Source organism: Mustela lutreola, chromosome 15, assembly GCF_030435805.1.
Source record: "Mustela lutreola isolate mMusLut2 chromosome 15, mMusLut2.pri, whole genome shotgun sequence".
Lineage (NCBI taxonomy): Eukaryota > Metazoa > Chordata > Mammalia > Carnivora > Mustelidae > Mustela > Mustela lutreola.
Window position 1 is genome coordinate 12,644,400 of NC_081304.1, and position 21,094 is coordinate 12,665,493.

Sequence of the window (21,094 nt, forward strand, 5' to 3'; positions counted from 1 at the left end):
TTAATTTTGGGTAGCAGGGAGTTTTTATGCATATCTTCCATTTTACCTGACTCTGACCTGAATTGCAAATGATACAGACAGGTTGAAAAGGAACGGTAAAGATTTCTTGAAGAGAGATGGAAAGTGATACATGTAGTATATTTATTTTTTCTTCTGTGAATGTGGCAATCCATGTCCAGTGTAAACAGGGTGGTCCTGTTTCATACGTTGATGGAGGAGCATCAGTGCCATAGGGATTTTGGCAAAAAAAAAAAAGTCAGGCCTTCAGTCTAAAGGGCTAGTCTCTGTCAGCATTATTGACTTTGACCGCTGGTGAGTGAGATGAGAGGGTTGATGGGACACCTGTCTGGTCCTCAGTAGTCAGGAGGGTCCTCCTCTGCTCGGAGGACCATGCCCCCTCTCTATCTGGTCACTACCTTTATTAAGAATTTTATGTGATGGAAGCAAGTAAGTCTTTGTTGATTTCAATAACAAAAACCACAGAAAATTCTCGGAAACAGGACTAAAGGCTTTGTCTCATTTATGATTTCAGAAATATCATCCCAGGTTGATGAACAAAACTTTATTGTAAAATCTTCCTATCCTGAAACTTACCATTTTGACCATTTTGGGGCACCTTGTGCAACCATCACCACCTTCAATCTCCAGAACTCTCTATCTTCCCAAATAGAACTCTACCCTTTCAGTGCTGACGCCCCACTCCTCCCGGCGCCTCAGCCTCTGTTTTACCTTCTGTGTCTGGGTTTGACTCTTCTAGGTACATCATATAAGCGGAACCAGACAGCATCTGTCCTTTTGTATCTGGCTGCTTTCTGTTAGCACAAGGTTCTCAGGGTCCATGTCGTAGCATGTGTCAGAATTTTTCCCTTTTAAGGCCAAATAACCCATCGGATGGATATATCGCATTTTATCTGTTCATCCGTTGATGGACATTTAAGTTGTTTCCACCTTTAATTATTATCGATGCTGCTGCTGTGAACCTGGGTGCGCAAGTATCTGAGACCCAGCAGTGGGATTGTCCGATCAAGGGCAGTTCTGTGTTCACTTTTTATACCGTCTTCTGGTCTCCCCAGGGATAGCCAGTTTCTCCTCATCCTCTGTGTCATACTTTGTTTTGTTTTCTTTTTTTTTAAAGATTTTACTTATTTATTTGACAGAGAGAGATCACAAGTAGGCAGAGAGGCAGGCAGAGAGAGAGGAAGGGAAGCAGGCTCCCCGCTGAGCAGAGAGCCTGATGTGGGACTCGATCCCAGGACCCTGAGATCATGACCTGAGCCAAAGGCAGCGGCTTAACCCACTGAGCCACCCAGGCGCCCCTTTGTTTTGTTTTCTTAATAATCTTCCTAGTGGGTATGAGGTGGTGACTAATCATCTTCAGTCAGAATTTTCTCTCTTGTCAGAGCAGCCGCCCGCACCTCCTTGATTTACGTGTGATTCGTGTCGGGGGCATTCATGAGGAGTAGTTTGCCTTGACAAGCAGGAAGCAGGAGCTGAAGCTCATTCCTTCATTCCTTCATCAGCTCACTGTGCGCCTTTTTTTTTTTTTTTTTTTTTTTTTAAAAAAAAAAAAAGCTCTGCTTAAATGAAACACAGAAAACGTCTCTGGGCTTGCCACTTGCCCGAACTCACTCTGGAGAACACTGCCTAGTACCAAGAACCCCAAGGCATCTGTCTGCGTGATGACTTTTGGCGCCGAAATCAAGCCCTCTCCTGTTCCTCCGGGGGTAGGGTCTAATGAGCCAAGACCATTATAGTTAATTCTGATCAAATTCATGGGGGTACAGTGTCAGAAGGGAGTGTTTCTCTCACACAGAGCATTTGACTTTCAGATTATTCTTTGTTGGGTTCTGTTCACTTTAACGAGCATGACTGAGAACCGCTGCTAACGTCCGTGGACCCGGCGGCATCCCCACGCAACCTGTGTTTCAGAAACCATGACGAATTCTTGACCCAAACGTAGGTGACTCTTATTCTGTCTTGGAAATCTATTTCTGACAGACGGTGAACAGTCTCCTTAATTTCCATTTAGTTTCCTTCCATAAGTAAGATGAGTGTGTGATTCCGATCAGTCGATGAAACCGCCTCCATTTTAAAGCCAGGTAACGTGAAGACTCCTTATTTGACCAAGCCTCCGGGCTTTATTTTATTTTATTTTAGTCTTCCTATGTCATTCGCTTCGTGTGCTTTGTGCATTTCATGTGTCCTCCATCCCTTGTTGGGCGGCATGAGCGTATCACATAGAGGATTAGAGGAAAACGATTTTGTGCTTAGAAAACAATTGAATGAAGATTTACTCGGTGACTCTAAGCTACAGGATAGCTTCATATTTTAAAACCTGTCATTTGGTTATATAAGCAAACATGCCCCCAAAGTCTTGGAAAATGGGGCCTCATCTCTGTTTGGCCAGCCTGTGCTTGCTTAAGCAAATTCTTGTTTAATCACCAAGGGTCCAGCTCCAGGACACACCATGGAGCGGGAAGACCCTTCCGTGATGCGTGTCTCCATTTCCCGCCTGCCAAGGTCAGACCAATATGTGTGAGATCCACACGGTGTGACAGAGCTGCCTGGTCTCCAGCTCTCCCCAGCTCCCCTGGCTCCATACAGCATGGTGAGATGAAGACCTTTAGAATTAATCAATAAAAACCGCTCCTGATTTTTAGCCTGGGGAAATTCTATGCGGACCATCTCCAGGTCAACCCGATACATTCAGTCTGTTCCTCATTCTTCGGCTACCCGAGCAAGACTTCTCAAATGTTTGCATTATATTATCTTACAAAAGATGCATTACGCAGTTTAGTTAGGAACTTGAAACCCAAGGTCAAGGCCCACCAGCCATCATTTTGGAATCTCTGACCTTTGCTCATCTTCCCGGGGCGGCCTTTCCCAGACCAATGCTGTGTGTAGCCCGAGGCTGCCACCACACGGCTCCTCTTCTCTGCCCCTGGGGTGGGAGTGGGAGAGGGACAGGAGGAGGGGGTAACTGGGCTTTCTCTCCTTGCTTATTACTCACCTAGGCATGGGTTGTTTCTTCTTCCTCGTCCATTCTGAATCTTAAGTCTCGGAGCAAGCCTTACAAGGCCTTTATCTTCCAGGTAGCTCACATGCATGACCAGCTCTCAGCGGATCCATTTCTCCACTTGCTGTTGGGTGAATCTAGACCTTTCTATTTTTTTTTTTTTTTTAAAAAGATTTTATTTACTTATTTGACAGAGAAAGAGAGAGCACAAGCAGGGGGAGAGGGGCCCCGTTGACCTTGAATCTGTAGCAGCATAAGAGTCTAGAGTAGCATTTTTCTCAGCTGTTTGAGAAGGAGGAGCAGAAGGCAGATTGTGGGAATGATCCGGAGTTGATGCTGTAGGACTGGATGCAAGAGAATGCAAACAGGCTCCCTGCAGAGCAGAGGAAGCTCGATATGGGACTTGATCCCAGGACCCCGGGATCATGACCTGAGCCGAAGGCAGTGGCTTAACCAACTGAGCCACTCAGGCGCCCGTATCTAGACCTTTCTAGATGGGACTTTCATGTGTAAGGCAGGAAGGAGGAGAGGCAGCTAAGGTAGGCTAGGAGGAAGTAATTTTGGGGGTAGATGAGACTTTTTTAACTGCGCTTGCAAATTATACTGCATAGTGAGGGCCTCTTGGGATAAAATTGGATATAAGACTTTTTTCTTTTTTCTTTTTATTTTTGAGGATACGGAAGAAATATTTGGCAGGTTGAGATTTATAATAGCATGGACCGGTAGATGGGAATAGAAAGGAGTGGTACAAAAAAGCCATCCAAATGGATTTGATAAATACAGGTTTCATTAATGTTCACCTGAACTAACCCCCCCCCCCCCACCCAAGCCCCGTATGTCGAACCGATTAAGTAAGGGAATCCGAATGCTCGTCTTCTCTTCTAAACCCCAAATCCATGATCAATTGTGAGGGAGAAATCAAGCTCCTGTGACCCTTTTCCTTGCATAATTTCGCTTTCTGATTCCAGTGAGTGAGCGGTGACTTCGTGCCTGGGGAGAGTGAGCCGATGAGATGGGTTTGTGCCATCTGGGTTCCGCTTCACCACCAGCCCATCCTTAGGGAGGGTTGCCCTGGGGATGCTTTTAGCAGGAACATTGTGGAAAAAGCTGTTCTGAGGGCTTGGAGGAGCTAAGTGCTGCCCTTCGTGGAGTCTTGGGCCTGCTGGGGCAGCCTGGGAGCTGGCTGTCCCTGGCTTCACTGTCCTCTCCTGCCCCCGCGGCGGGCAGATGTCACGGTGGGAAGGGCAGGCGGCCACGAAGAACCCTTCCGTCGGGCACCTCTGCTCCCAAAAGGATGCTTTTCAAGACCTCTTCTGTTGTCAGCTTCCTGTGTATGGTCCCCTCCTATGTCCAAGGCCACCTGCTCATTCCGGGCCCACATATTTTTTTTTTTAAAGATTTTATTTATTTATTTGACAGAGATCACAAGTAGGCAGAGACGCAGGCAGAGAGAGAAGGGGAAGCAGGCTCCCCGCTGAGCAGAGAGCCCGATGGGAGGCTCCATCCTAGGACCCTGAGATCATGACCTGAGCCGAAGGCAGAGGCTTTCACCCACTGAGCCACCCAGGTGCCCTCATGTACTTTTTTTTTAACAGAAATATTTTTATACTGATACTGTATTATGACCACCTTTAAAAAAAAAAAAAAAGCTATTTCATAAAAAAAACAACTGTCCGTTATCCACTACCCTGACAGGGCATACCCACATCTTCATGCTCTGGTTATTTCATCTATCTAAAACACACACACATACACACACACACACGTAATATGTATATTTTAAATATATATGTAATTCCTTTCAGGTATTCATTTCCCTGTCTCCCATGTATAAATCTTGGCATCGTCTCTTACATCTTTTTTTCCTCCTGTCAGTGGCTTAGGACACAGTGGAAGGAAAGAGGAAACGATATTTTGTGTTTGATACAATGTAGGTGTTGACGCATATTACATCACGTCATGAAGACTCCGTACGGACTGTGAAGGGACCCATCCAAATGACACATAATAAGACACTCAGCAGGAGCTTTGGTCCCTTGGAAAGTCAGGTCTGTTCTTCGGCAATTTCGCCGGCATCTGTTGTTTTCATTTCTTAGCAGACTGAATAATGATGGGCCATTACTTTCATTTGTAGACCAGGCAAGAGGCTTCTAATTGGGCCTCCTGGCCCAGATCTTGTCCATTCAGTTCTTCCTGTTGCCACCATTAGCCCTTCTAAAGCACCGTTTTTGTCCACGTTACTCTTGTTCAAATCTTACGTGGCTGCCGACGCTCATCAAAAACATCCTGAGTGTCTTTGTGGCCACTTGGGCCCTCTGTGTGGTTTCCTTGCACGAGGCTTGGGACTTGTTCTCCTCTTGGGATTGCCATAAACCTGCCACCTTCTCCCCCTTCCTGGAACAACTGACCGTCTTCAGTTGGCTTGTCTATGGCCACATGTGCCAGGAATTGTGGTCTCATTGTGGGGAGGGGGAGAAAAGAGCTCCGATTCTGGGGAGTTCTGTTCCTTCTGCGGCAACGACTTAGGGCTCACCCACTATTTATGGTGTGATATCTTTTAGCACGTTGTTCAACAAAGAGCAGTGGAGTAGTTGATCATACCCTTAGAGACTCCAAGCTCTCGAGGAAGGACTAACCAGGTCGTTGATCTTTTTTTGGATCCTCCACATTATACCATCCACAGAACCTCTTAGGGGATTACTTATTAATTTCTATAACAATTCTTTTATTGACCCATCCTGAATATTTATCAAAACCGCATTGAACTTGGGAAATATTTGCTCTGTGGTAGATCTGTGGGGCCGTCCCTCAACTGGTGATAGTCTTTATGGCAAGCATGCACGTGCAGGAACGTGTGACGGTGTTTGCCTTTTTTTTCCCTTTTTTGTTTCAAAGGGCTGTTTTTTATAGATTGTGGGTTTTTTTTTTTAAGAATTTATTTATTTGAGATAGAATGAGAGCAGACAAGGGGGAGAGAGAGCATGAGCAGGGGGAGGAGCAGAGAGGGAGGGGAAGCAGACTCCCTGCTGAGCAGGGAGCCTGATGTGGGGCTCAGTCCCAAGACCGTGGGATCATGACCTGAGGTTAAGGCAGACGCTTCACCGACGGGCCCCCCCTGGCACTCTCTGGGTTTGTGTCTTAATGAGTTCTTTGAATTCAGAATCCTGCTGAGGAAGTTCTATAACACACATGGATGTCACTCTACGTATGATCTGTTATTTTTTTCTTTTCCCCCTTTATATGCATGCGTTTGGCATAGGACTGTGCAAAGTAGTTTAAGTTTTGATTTCCAGTTTATATCTTGAGCAAGTATCTTAACAATCACTGTCCGATCCCCTCAACTTTAGAGAATAGGAACCAGGGTTTGGGTCTCCTTGGGCCCTGTCAGGCCTGACATTTTATGGTTCTATTATCTCTAAGTCCAATAAATACCAATGTTGCCGAGTCTCGCATACAATGCCTTCTGATTGCTTTTAGAGACTCTGTCTATAGTGAAATCAAGCTGACGTCTAGAGGGACCTAGAGCCTCGTTTTGGAAAAACACAGCCTGTGTATTAAATTACTAATTTTAGTTTTCTTTTCTCTCCACCAGTTTGCTGTTTTGTGGTTCACAAGAGGTGCCATGAGTTTGTCACTTTTTCTTGTCCGGGTGCGGATAAGGGACCCGACACCGATGTAAGTAGTCTGGAAACTGTTACCTGCTGTTAATGTAGATCTCTGACTTCGCCGTTTTGAATGCCGGCCCAGCTGTTGGGGCACACACTCGCGATGGGAAGACTTGTCCGTGAGCCCTGCATAACGTCAGCTCGTACTGATGAACACATCTCTAGTCCTTTGGAGCCCTGGCAGGAGAAGAATTTCGTAGCTTTTACCCTTCCACTGTGGGTATCCGTGTGAGGACTAACCTCACCAATTTTACAGCAGGAGCTTTCACAAACACGGTGTGGTTCTTTTCCGGAAATGTTGACAAATTTCCCAACAAACGTAAATCACCCTTTACTGTCCACCCTAACGGTGTGTGGACTAAGAGGTCCGTCCTTACTTTGGGCCAATGTAACTACCTCCTCCTAGTTCACTTCCATGAGATCCTTCCTGCCTTTTCATTATGGATTACAAATGCTGCTCTTGATTTAAATAATTTAGCATCTGTTCCACTGAACAACTGATCTATGAAGCTGCCCATGTGTGAACACATAATTTTATTTGTGCCCTAATTCTGCCTGTCTCTAGCGAGCATCTCTCTTACATCTCTTGTTTACTGGAAAGTAGGATCCGCAAAGGAGAGTGGGAGTCAGGCACGGGAAATCCCAATATCTAAAATATATTGAGCGGAAAATTGGGTTGTTACGTGGAAAATATTTTAACAGCGGGAAAAAATTTTTTTTGCAGAGGAGGACTGGAAGAGGAAACCTTTCTATTCTGAGTTGCTTTTGCTGGATCATTTCAGTCACTAATACTTAAATTACGTGCTCCGAGTGTGGTTCCTACCTCTGGTTCTTGTTCCCATCAGGAAACACAGATTTCAAAGCAGCTCTGTCTGGGCAGACAGGACTGAATTCTTCCCTTTTCTGAAGAGGGCCTACTCATGGTGAGCTCTGAGGGGCTCAGATGTGCGTGGTTTTTAGCACATGTAATGAAGGAATGGACCAGTGCGCCCTGAGCACGTGGAAACATGCTGTGTTTTGGTGAAGGTACTCGTGGAAGCCACACAGAGTGGGAACCTTGGGCTCAGAGCCACCCCTGGCCCACAGAGCCAGTGCCCCAGAGCCTCAGAGATCATCCTGTTCTCTGTCTGCAGGGACCAGAAAGCCCATGTCCGTGAACGACCCACCTGCCTACAAAACAGTAGTGTACTCCATCTGGCCCTTGCACATTCCTCTTCTTTCTGGATTATTGTCTCCATTTGGGGCATCTTAGAGGTAAAAATAGATGCAGATGAAGAGTACCAGCTTTCCTGAAAGTTGGCCTCGAGTATCATGTGGTGTTTCTTTGGCCATTTTGCTCATTTTCCTAAACCCATTCTTCCATTCTCCCATTTTGGCTCCAGCAGGAGTGGGGTGGGGCAGGGGGCCCGTAGGAGTGTAGCTGTTGCCCCGCCTCTCTCCCTCTTTCCACTTCTTCTTTCTTTTGGTTAAGTGCTATCTATCTGTTCATTTTAAAGTTTCGTTTATTTGAAAACCAGAGGGCACCCATATACATGCACAGGGAAGTGGAAGTAGAGGCGGGGGGCGGGGTAGAGAATCTCAAGCAGATTCGCCACTGAGTGTGGAGTCTGATGCATGGCTTGATCTCATGACCCAAAGTTCATGACTTGAGCCAAAATTATGAGTTGGACACTTGACTGAGCCACCCATGTACCCCAGTTACTTGTTATTAAGTACTTAATATGGGGGAAGATAGACATGGAAGATATCACTCATTAAAATAGGGTAGAGGTTCTCTGACTGTGTTTACCCAAGGACCTACTCTAGGTGGTCAGAGGCTTCCCCAAGGAATGGCATTAAACCAAGCTGTGGGACCATATAGGAGATAGGCATGCACAAGGGGGATGTGTGTGTGCGCTCGCACGTGCGCAGTGGGGCATGAGGAGCCCCGTGAAAGACCATTTTAGGCGAAGGGGAAAGCAAGTGAGAAAGTGCTGAAATGGGAAATTCAGTGTGGGAGAGAAAAAGAAGAAGCTGTTCATCAGGCAGTTGAGGATTTTGAACACAATCTTAAGAACAATAAGGATCCAGAGAAGGGCTTTAAATTAGGAAAAATGTTGGTCCTGTTTGCATGGTATAAGGGCTTCCCTGGTTTCCTTATGGGAGATGGACCAGGTTAGGAAGGGGGCCTCATGGATGGGGAAGATGGGGAGAACCAAGCAAAGGATGAAGTATCGGTCCGGAGAGCAAGGTGATGAGGGCTCGAGGGAGGTGGCAGCAATAGGGATGGGCACAGGGAACTCATTTGAGATAAATTTTAGGAGCTGAATCAGCAGCTCTCGGCCGTTGGTGGGGCATACAGGGAGATGGAGATGTGGAGGAAAAACTCTCGGGCTTCAGTCTGAAACCCAAGAATGGAAGGAGGCCATCGAGACCACGGCGGGAAGCTGTATTTGAAGGTGTGGGATAGGACAGATCGAGGGCTTCCCTTCAGACACGTGCAGTTTGAGAAGTCGCACACTGAGAAGACAGTTGTCTGTGAATGCAGGTGCGGAGCTGGGAAGTACAGTGCATCCTTCTGAGGATGCAGGTTCCTCTGTTCTTGGTTAGTTTTAAGCTTTGGGCATGGAGCTCATCTTGCCTAGAGATGGGGGTAGACGGAATGAGAAGACAAGAGATTAGGACCCAGAAGAGAACTCGAGTAGATTGGCTGGAAGAGGGACGGCAGGGAGGGAGGGGGACCAAGGAGGAGCAGGCAGAGAAGTAGGAGGAAGACAGAGTGATGCTGTTTTAAAATTTCCTAGAAGGGCTGTAGGCCAGCTCTCTGCTTATGTCATGAAATCTAAAAGCTTTGGTGACTACGCAGAGTTCATATACATCCCCGCTTGCGCAGGACTATCTTGTTTACACGGGGAGTCTTGGTTGGTGCCTGCTACAGATTAGCTAATGTCTGTTAAGTTCTTACCCTGCTTTGATGATTATTAGGAGGCCACCATACTCCTAGGTCCCCAAGCCAGGCAGGAAGCCTTAGTGCCGGTCTGTTGGTCATATGATAAACGGGACACACACCTGTGATCTGATATGCTCATCCGAGCTCTGTCCCCACCCACCCCCCGTCCCCCGTGTTGTGTTGATCTGCCGGAAATGCTCAGTTTCACCTTTTAATATCTGCAGAAGTGAAGATAAGAGATTTTTTTTTTTTTTTTTTTTTTTTTTAAAATATGAGGGGGAGAAAAGTACTTGAGCAGTCTGCACATTCTCTTCCAAAGAGAAAATTCGCGTCTTGGTTGTTGGCATCCACAGGTCGACGATGAGGGCTTCCTGCAGCCAGGGCTGTCTGAGGGCAGGGTGATTTATTTATTGCACAAATCCCAAGCTGCCCAGACTCAAATGCAGCAGGGGGGTAACCGGAAAGCACAAAGGTGTCAGGACACAGTGCTGAGATGAGATGGTAGAATTTCCTTATTTTATCTTTTCTTGAATACGCCTTAAAGTCCTAGAATTAGAGAGTTGGAAAGGGTGTTAAAGAATTCTCTAGGTTAGCTTTACTTTATGGATTAGGAAACCGAAGCCCATAGAAGAAAGATGTAAATGATCCGGCGGCACAGTGACTTGGCCCTTGAGGGTCCAAGAGGTTTGTGGTTGACTCAAGGCCACGAGAGGAAAGAGGGGGTGCCGTGGCCAGGTCGTGCTGTCAGTGGAGACATTGCTAGCTACTACCTTGGTGTAATCCTTCAAAGTTCCATTCAGACATTTACAAAAGTGCTAAAGGGCATGGGAAAGGCCACTTAATGGAATGGACACAAATACAAACACAAAATACAGCTTAAGAAAAAAAACCCTTAAGCATCTTTTCCCCTGAAAAATCTTAAAGTTTCTCGATGAAGGTTTGTTTCCTACATGGCAAGTGCTTACAAGGCACACGGTTCATGTGCTGCTTAACGAGGCTGGCCCTACAGACTCCGGGGCCTCCCCACACAGGGACCAAGCAGGGGCAGACCCTGGGGGGTGCACGGATACCGGATTACCTCTTCAGGATGAAAGGACAGGCACTGGAAAGGGTGACGTTAGCACTGCCCAGATTCCAGGAACCAGAGAGAAATAGTTAACAATTCTTTTTTTTTTTTTTTTTAAATGGAGGTGTGATTTAAAAAAAAAATTTTTTTTTAAATATATAAACATGTATTTTTATCCCCAGGGGTACAGGTCTGTGAATTGCCAGTTTTACACACTTCACAGCACTCCCCATAGCACATACCTTCCCCAATGTCCATAACCCCACCCCCTTCTCCCTACCCTCTCCCCCCAGCAACCCTCAGTTTGTTTTGTAAGATTAAGAGTCACTTATGGTTTGTCTCCCTCCCAATCCCATCTTGTTTCATTGATTCTTCTCCTACCCACTTAAGCCCCCATGTTGCATCACCACTAATTCTTTTGAACAGAGACCATCTTCAAGACTCAAGGAGTAGGCTCCTTGAAAGGATGCAGACATGTCGGGAGCCTTGGGGATTAGAAGGGGTGTCTGGGCTCCACAGAGGCATGGAAGGACCCCTCTCCCAGCACCACCCACCTCCCCACCAAGGCTGGGCCGGGATGCCAGACCCTCCCTACCAGCAGGTCTGGCGATGAAAGCCAGGCATTTCTGAGACTTCAGGTGCAGCCCCGGTGCTCAGCAAGGAGAGAAGAGAGGAAAAGGGGAGAGTCGGTGTCGGAAAGGCACTTGGAGTCAGTGCAGGATTTGTGCAGTCTCAGAAAACAGCTTGGCGCTCTGCCCAGCATCTCACCCCCATGTCTAAGATCTTGCAGGACCACAAAGAGATAAAACCGGCCCATGTTGAGAAACCACAAACCTCCTCCTGCCACCCCCTCGGTCCCCCATTAAGGCATGGACTAGGACATGGACAAGCCTTGCCTTTGGGGGGTGATTTTTGCTCTTGGAAAGAAACGACCATGCTTTTGCCTCGTCAGATGCCACTGATCCCCTGAGCTGAGGTTTTTCTCTTGGTGGCTCTGGCCACCAAGATGGGGTGAGGCAGGGGGGGGGCGGTGGGCTGGGTCCTAGAGGGCAGACTTCCTCAGACTCTTGACCTTCACCTTCTAAAATTTCAGCTGCCCAGCTGCTTTGTCCTTCAGTCCGGAATGCTTCCTGCTCGTTCGAACCGGCTCCGCTCAAATGCCGTCTGTCCCTGCCGCCCGCCCTGCTGGAGGGCCCCGGGGTGCTCGGGGCTTCCCGGGTGCATGTGGGTGTGCGTTCATTTTCCTCCAGTACTTAGTGTTTTCTGTGTGTGCCGTGCCATAAGGGAGAGAAAACTGTGAGGACCCGTTTCAGACATTCCTCCCAGTCTCAGTCCTGCCCTGCACTCTCCCAACAAAGAACCCACACACCCTTTCCATAGGTAAAGTAGCAAGAGAAAAGTCTTTATGGGATAGGTCTGAGACCACATAAATGCTAGACAGCACTGTAAACACAATCTTTGGAATTTTTGCTCTGTGTACGGCATCAGTGAGCGTTGACGAAGAGGGGAAGGGGCGGACCTATTCAAAGGCTTCCGCGCCCCTCCCCACTCTGGTTTCCTTTGGTTTGTCTTTATTTGCCTGGAGCCTTTTTACCAGTGTCCCTGCCTGTCTGGGGGAGACACTGTACCTGGAATACCTGGTACTTTTTCGGTCTGAGCCATGCAATCCAACAGCATTTGGGTGATTTAGAAACATCAGCGTACCTCACCTGGGAGAGGACACAGACAGCATCATGAGTTAGCGGGTGCCTTCCAGAATGTTTGGAAGGATATAAATGAAGAAATCAACTTGCCTGAAGGGCAGGGGGCCGGCTTCCGATCTGAGTACATCTTCAGGTCTGCAAAGATGGGGAAACTGAGACATTGGAGGAGATTCCGTAGATCGCTAGAGTGGACCTGGAAACGGTTAGACAAACGGCCACAAAGCCAAAAGTGATACCTGGTGCGGGGCTGGACCTTGGGATGGGATGGGGGCGCAGAGGTCCAGGTACAAAATGACTCGCTCTTCATGATGGCGACCTTGAGTTCTTTCTGGTGTCTTAGAAACGGAGCTAATGAAAAAGGCGGCTGAATTGTTTAAAATGCGGCATCTCAGGACTTCATCTGTAACCAAACTCAAAACATTTAAAGTCAGCCTAGAAATGTAATTAGCCAGTCTATTTTCTCAAAGTGGGCTTTTACATTTAATACGGAAATAAGGCAATTTTGTGAGCAGACCCCGTCACACCCGAAACACTTTCCTATTCCCGACCTGACAAAGGGAGATTTGTAAAAAGGTACAAGGGCTTAAGAAGTTGCGTTTAAAATTCAGCCCAGCCAGGTCAAAAGAGTTCTGGGGTGGGAATGGGGGAATCCTGCCCTATCAAGTCACTAAAAATCCTGGATTTTCTATTTATCAACATGGAAGTTGAACCTGGTGGTCATTAGAGCTGTTTGCAGCCCTCCGTGGCATCCCATCGCTGAATACTTCCGAGGGCTTCATGCTGGGAAGATACGGAGGTGGAGACAATTCTTGCCGTCCTGGTGCATCCTCCCTAATCGAAAAGATGAGCTGAGCATTCCAATGATGATACTGTAAGACTGCGTAGGGTCACTGCCCTAAATGACCTGAAATGCTTGTGGAGTTTTTAAGTGTGGGAGAGAGAAAGTGCCTCATAGAAGATGGAGGCAAGGCTTCCTGGAGAGGTTTTTTAAAGATTTTAAAGATTTCTTTCTTTTCCAAATTCTTTTACAAACTAGTAAGACCAGTATTCACACATTTCTCTTGCTGGTTTCAGGGAGTTCTCTGTCTTGCCAAACGCTGCTCTCCAGTGGCACATAAACTCAGGTGACACGCTTTTGGAAGAGGACGTGTAAAAAGAAGGCTGGCGAGGGAGACCTGCAGTGTTGTGTGTGGCCCGGTGCGATCCCCTCTGGAGAAAGCTGGGAGGGAGCCTTTGCGGGGTCCCGAACCCCCCCTCTGCCCTCACCCACCGGTGCCATTCTTCACGTGCTGTGATGCCACAGGGAACCTTAAAAAGAAGTTATTTCAGGGAAACAAACCCAACAAAAAGCTCCCGTGCTAATTCTGCTCTTCAGTGGGTGGATTATTTTATGTACCAGATTCACAGTAACAGAAGTATTTCCTCCAAGGGAAGGGACTCCTGCTACTTTTGCGCCAAATTAATTTAGCCGGGAATTAAAAATAGCCTCAAAGCCCTGCTTCCGCAGTTCGGATGCACTAAAGGAGACAGCTGGGTGATGGCACATCCATTGTCTGTAGCTACCCAGGTTTGGCCCCTGAGGAGAGGGAGGTAGTAGTGCCTCACATTTCATTGGGTCACGGTTATGCCTGGTTCAGGGGAGTCCCTCCCCCCACCCAAGGGGCTTTTCAACTTAATCCAGAGATTTCAGTTGCCTCTGCTCAAACATCTTTGGAACTCCACTCTTGGAATGACGTGTAAGGTCAGTAGCACATTCTTCTCAAAATCTTCACTCTGGGCAAATTGTCAGCCTTTGAGAGTGTGGGGACATTGGTTGGGGACGCAGCCAAGTTCCGTGGAGCCAGGTCTACACAAGGGGAAGTAATTCGGGTGGATGGTCCAGTTTTGGGTCCAAAAAGATAAGCTGATAAGGTTAAAAGAGTATTTTCTTGGAGAGTTACAGACTGTTTCTAGACCTCAGGTTTGAAGGAGACTTGTGTGTGTGAAGCATATAGGAACCACCGTGTAGCCTTTTAGTGGCACTTCTACCTAACACCCATGTTTGTTTAAAAAAAAAAGAAGAAGAAGAAATTGTTGCCCTGCTTCCCAATCATGCCTACAACGCAGATCCTTCGTGGATACGTCCTGTGTCTTTTCCTTTGAAAAACAAGAGTTTTGTACAGAGCCTGACACAGAATGGGTACTGAAAGAGATCTCTTGAACCAGAATAAGTGGAAGAAGGTCCGATCACCTAATTGGACCATTAGTTGTACATATCTAGGGTTGAATTACTCGGCTTTAGCTATCCATGGACTGCTCATGAGTCTCCCCAAGACCTAGGAATGGGTATTTCATCAGCATTATTAGGGCAGCACAGGAGGGGGATGGAAGAAACATACTCAATGGACTTTCCTGCTTCTCACAAACCATTGCAGATCATTGTCTTAACTATTGTGAGTTTGGGAAATGGTGGACCTGAGCCATAGAGCTTTTGACTGCTTAGGATACAAACTGGTGTGATGGCTTCTATATTTACTTTTCTTGACCCGTACAAGGATTTAGTACTATCAGACAGTTCATGATTTACAAACCACCAAATGAACCTGTTCCTGAGAACTGTGGTTGGCAGTTATGTCTAAGGAGCCTACTACTGGAACTGAAATCATTGGAAGCCCAGAGCTAGAAATTCTGCTATATGAGTAATGACGTCTTCGTGGTATCTCCCAATGTATATTTAGTACCTCGTATTTCTGGTCCTTGGTATGTATTTGCTGTATGCCGTCATTAAATGCTGCTTGGATATTTATTATTGCGCCTACTGTGCGGTGCAAAGGTTAAAAGACAGTCCTTTTCTTCAAAGAGCTTATTCTTAGTAGAAAGCCATGCACATGAATAAGCATTATTCAGGTGATTACTTCAGTGGATAACATACGTAAATACACTAGGCATACGTGAATCCTATTGTCTATGTGTGAAAGTCAAGGCTCAACGTTGGTTAATCTAGTAAAAAATAATTCATAAGCTTTGGGTCAAGCCTTTGTTTCCAAACCTGTACTCTTTCCTCAAAATCAAGTGGGTTAAAGAACAAAGCCACTTGACGGGCAGCTATTCTTTTTTTTTCTCCTTATTTATTTATTTATTTATTTATTTGACAGAGATCACAAGTAGGCAGAGAGAGAGGGGAAGCAGGCTCCCTGCTGAGCCGAGATTTCCCCATGCAGGGCTCCATCCCAGGACCCTGAGATCATGACCTGAGCTGAAGGCAGAGGCTTAACCCACTGAGCCACCCAGGCGCCCCGAAGGGCAGGTTTTCTGCCAGGGAAAAATTCTCTTTCTTTGTGAGTAGAATCTGGAGTCAGGGTGACTGAGAAATCTTAAAATGATAAGAGAAATTGGAAATAAGTTCCTCCGATAGTATAACAGTAAACGCATTCACGGGTGAGACCAGCAAGGTGAGCTAGTGGAGACCCAGCACGGGGGCTGGCGGGATGCCCTGAGAGCCTAGAGCAGTTTGTCGATTGTTTGGGTTTTCCTCAAGAAGGCAGAAGGTAGTACTTTCCAGGACCCTGGGTTTCTGGAAAGATTGGTTCTAAGTGGCTTTCCTCTAAGCTGAAAGCCAGCCCAGAGAGCTTTTTGGCTCATGCCTGAGGCTTGTTCCTGGATTTTCGTGAGTCACTCCTTTCCACAGGCTGAAGTAGGAGTCCCATTCAATTAGCTGCCTTCCTCACCTTGGCTGTTTTCTGTTTAATGAATTTCTAGCAGGAGACTCTGTCTCCTATGGACAAAAAGAGAAGTGCATTTCCCTGGCCAGGAGAGGAAGATTTGCAGAGGATTATCTAGCTTGCTATCATTGCCACATCTGTTTATTTACAGTGAGACCAAGGGCCAAAAACAAAATCAAAGGAGCTCACTTACTAGGAATTCTGTATATGCCTTTGAGAGTGGCTAGGACCTATGAGACAAGTGGGGGAGTAGCTCCTCTGGCAGCTGTTTCTATCACGTCGTACCAGAAGCTGTGAGGGAACAGTCATGGTGGCGAGTATTAGCAGGAGGTGCGATGGACGGTGGGAAGGTTCGTTCTAATCATTGCTCATTTCACATTTCAATTTTCATCCTCTAAGAGATTACCAAAACACATTTGAGTTTATACTGAGGGAAAAAGCTAGGTTCTAAGAAGAATGTCCTTGTGCCAGGAAGTGTCCCATTGCCATCAGGCATTAAATAGTCTTGATTGCATTCCCCCCGATTATTTCCCAGGTGTGGAGAGAATTCTCAGGTTCCTCATGTTGAGAATATGACACTCAAGCTGCACAACAGAACCCTTGTGTTCTTTCCTGCTGCCCACTCTCCCTGCCTGAGCTGGGGCTTATCCCTGTTCTCCTGATCTGTGTTGGAACAATACCAGGTGATCATCTGTGCACAGTCCCAAGCCAGAAGCCCCGGGATCATCTGGCTTGCTCCATTTTCCTTGTCTCTCACATCTAAGCGGTCTCCCAAGTTCTGTGGGCTCTGCCTCTCCTCTCCGTATTCATAGCTGCCGTCTTCACAAAGATCTCATCGTGTTCTATGAGTTGGTCTTATTGGCTCTGGACTGCGGTTTCTCCCGTCGTCCATCCTTTGTATGGCCAGCTGGTGGTAATGCAGTCGTGTGTGTGTCTGTGTGTGTGTGTAGCACATGTCAGCATTTTCCAAAGGCTTCTACAGCATCATACATGATGACTCCACTGGCTGTTAGCTGGGCCAGGCTTTGGTTTTCCATGTGACCTTTCCAGGAGGGCAACATAGTCTTCTAACATGCAGCTAGTTTTTGAAGAGGGCAGGCCTGAATGTATGCGTGCTTAAGCTGCGGCTAGCACCACGTCTTCTGATGTCCCATGCACCAAGGCAGGTCACATGGTGAAGTGCAGAGTCACTGTGAAGGTAGGTTAGTCAGGATTCTCCAGAAAAACAGAACTACTTGGATGTGCATGTGTTTATCACACAGACTTATAAGAAATTGGCTTATGCAACTGCCAAGTGCCAAGATCCACAGACAAGCTGGAGACCCAGAGAGCCAACAGTGAAGCTTCGTCCCAAGGCCAGCAGGCTCGAGATGCAGGAAGGGCCTGTGTGTTGTCTGTGGTCCAAAGATGGGGAAGAAGCCCATGTGCTAGTTCATGGTCATCGGACAGAAAGAACTCTCTTGTTTAGGGGATGGGGGATTGTCAGTGTTTTTGTTCTGTTGAGGCTTTCATTACAGAAGGCAATCTACTTTACTCATCCCCAATTTAAATGTTAATCTCATCCAGGGGCGCCTGGGTGGCTCAATGGGTTAAAGCCTCTGCCTTCAGCTCAGGTCAAGATCCCAGGGTCCTGGGATTGAGCCCCACATGGGGCTCTCTGCTCAGCTGAGAGCCTGCTTCCCCACCCCCCTCTCTCTACCTGCCTCTCTGCCTACTTTTGATCTCTGTCAAATAAATAAATTAAATCTTAAAAAAAAATGTTAATCTCATCCAAAAATTCCCTCACAGAAACACCGTTATTTGGCCAAATATCTAGGTACCCCGTGGCCCAGTCAAGTTGACGTTCAGACTTAAGCATCACAGAGGGGAACGTACACAGTGTGGGTCCTGCCTGGGTGGGGGTGGGGGGGTCACTGCAGTCATTAGCAGGACAGCTGACTACAGGAAGACTTACTTTGATCCTATTTTACTATTTTCTTTCCCCTAAATCTTATTCATCTTTGTATCCCCAATACTTACTATGATATCTGACTCATAATTAGGCAATCATTAATATTTGTTGAGAGAATATAAGAAAAAAAATCAAGTCCCTGATCTCAAAATAGAATGAAAATAATTTCCTTAGTTTGCATAATATATCTGTAAAATGTTCCGGAAGATTGTCTCGTCTCGGAATCCATACCGGCCATTTCTGGTATTGATACAGCCGTTGATTTTTAGTTATTGTTTTTGGAAAGTGAAGTATTTCAAAAGATCAATTTTAACAATTTAATTTCTGTTAGTACCCAAAGTTTAAGCCTAACAAAATTAGGCAAAATGTCTCTGAAACTGTGCTAACTGTGTGACCAGACTTTTTTTTTTTTTTAACTTGGTGAATATTTTTTCTGTTAAATGTTGATGGGAAAATGACCTGCTAAAAGGAGATGCTTGTTTTGTCAACCACATATTTTGAATTTATATTCATTAAGGCGATTGCTAACTGTGCAGTTGATCTGGAGAAGGGTCATAACCACAGTTCAATAAGGAAAATGATACAACTAAGGCGGAAGCAGTAGTCTGATTTCTTTCCAATTTGACCACTGCTTTGCTTTGCATTTCTTTTCTTTTCTTTTGTAAGATTTTGTTTATGTGACAGAGAATGGCAGGGAGAGGGAGAAGCAGGCTCCCTGCTTAGCAGTGAGCCCAACATGGGACTCCATCCCAGGACCCGGGGATCATGACCTGAGCAGAAGGCAGATGCTTAACCGTCTGAGCCACCCAGGCACCCCTGCCCACTGCTTTTCTAAGGTGCATGTACATTGTATGCCTAACTGTGCCAGGATAGATAATTTTATACATAACTCAGAGGTAGCTCTTCATGCTCGTGAGAAATTTATATAGGTGGGAAACTGCAAAATGAAAGATTATATTTTGAAATACACTGATTATAAACTTTTACAAGTGAGGGTTTTTTTTTTTTTCCCCAAGTCATAAAACACACTTAAGCACTTTTCAGAAGGCAATTTGCATGTTGCTTGCTTTCTACAATTTTGAGTTCCTAGCCTGTCCCTCCCCATTTCTCTTTCAAGGCCAGAAGCTTTGTAGAGTTAACATAGGCTAGAAATGTTTAAAACATGAAGATTTCATACTTGAAAATGATATTTTCTGTGGAGGAGGGTGATTTTAGGTTTCTAGATACTAAGCTGTATCATGACTCATTTGTTCTTAAACAGGTCGTTCTGCTGTTACTAAAATTAATCACAAAAGACCAGGGAAGCTTGAAAAAGAAGAGATCACACTGCAGGCTCTTAAAATTAGTAAGGCAGGTCTGCTCTCTTTTGCATTTGCTACGTTTGAATGATGCACCAAGATTAAGGTAATTCATTTTAATTACGTTTTTCTCATTACGAATTGGTGATTTAGAGTCATGTGATGTACAGAACAAGAATGGGGGGGAAATGGTAAGTTGAAAAACTTAAAAATGAATCACAGAAGTGAAACAGACCTTTTCTACAAGTACATGCACCTGCTGTCAGCTTGGGAGTTCTGTGCTTAAGTTCGATCTTATTCTTACCTTAGCGAACTTCTCTTCATCTGGGAGCGGAACTGGGGGAGTCCAGCAAAACTGCCTCTGGCTGAGCTCCTCGCTTCTGCTTTTGTGTCCTGCACTTTATCCTCTCTCCTACAGCTGGAGTGAGATTTTGCTAGATCAGGCAAATCAGATCATTGCCTTGCTCTGTCTAAATCCTTCCGTGGCTGCCTCTGATCATTAGAATCAAACACAAACTGCTTACTTTGGTCCATAAGGCTTATGCGGATGGTGATCTTATTCTTGTTTATATCCGTGATAATGCCAAGCTCATTTGAGCCTCAGGTCTTTTGCTCTCATGGCTTCCTCTGCAGTGAGGCTCATTCATACCTTTAAGGCCGCTGCTCAGATGACCCCTCCTTGGAAAGGCCTCTCGAGATCCCACCCTCCCCTCACTTTCTAGCAGTCTGTCCTACTGTGTGTATTTTGTAACCCTCCACTTGAATCCGTAATGTTTACTTGGTTACTTTTTCATCTCTTTGACCAGCATGAAACACCGTGAGTGGTAGGTATGCTGTTTTAGGCTTCTATTCAACTTAATGACTGGCACGTTAAGTGCTCAATATTTTTGGCTGGCCAAATGCCCATTACTCTTACAAGGGAGGAAACAAATCTTAAAGTTCTGTTTCCTCCCAACAATATAACTGAAAGGAAACATCCTAGGATCAGTGGAGATCGTTTTCTCTTCTGTGATTATAATGCTGTGCCATCTAGTATAATAAACTGGGCCGTGTCCATTAAGCCTGAGACCTACCATGTGATTGAATGTGTCTTCCAGAAAACATGTTCTTCATAATCCTGATGTTAATATGTGGTCTATAAAATTCAAAATAAAATGTATCTGATCAATCTTATTTAGACTTATCTAATTAACTACCCGATTCTGAATGTCAGCCATTCTGGATAAGTGGGATTAGTGTTGAATTTCAGACCTTGAGAATAATTTATATCTAATGGGATCTTCCCATGGAAAGTTATGGCCTGGCTGCCCACTGGGTTGGTAGCAGCATCCTTGTTCTTAGGTTTCCCTCTGCAGCCATTGGTTTTTCCTAACATTCTTGAATAGTAGGGAGTTAAATAAATTGGGATACATCAGTGTGATAGATTATGTGCAGCCATTGAGAATGATGATTCTAAAGGCATGGAAAAGTGCTTCTTTGATGCTGGGTACCAGGCGCTTACTATAAAGGCATTGCTATGACTACAGCTCAGACAGAATTTGTGTTGGGGCAGGATCTAGAAGGGAACCTAAGAAATTGAAGTCATTGGATGACTGATTTTTGAGATGATTGGACTTGGAGAGCTTCTTTCGAGATTTAATCTCGTTAGAACCATGCAGTTTTTGAGAAGTCATCATATACTTTTGGAATATGATAAAGTCCTGTGGTCTCCCAGAGCATCATGCGAATGGAACACAGCTACACATCTGAGAATTCTTTGTTCAAC

At 45.8% G+C, this 21,094-nt stretch overlaps 1 protein-coding gene across 1 annotated transcript in view; it reads left to right on the forward strand.

Moving 5' to 3' along the window:
* The window catches only part of PRKCA (protein kinase C alpha), a 393,909-nt gene that overhangs the window by 145,481 nt on the left and 227,334 nt on the right, over nt 1-21,094 (forward strand). The window contains exon 3 of the mRNA XM_059148178.1: nt 6,609-6,691. Within this exon, the coding sequence (XP_059004161.1) occupies nt 6,609-6,691 (83 nt within the window). The remainder of the gene's footprint in view (nt 1-6,608; nt 6,692-21,094) is intronic.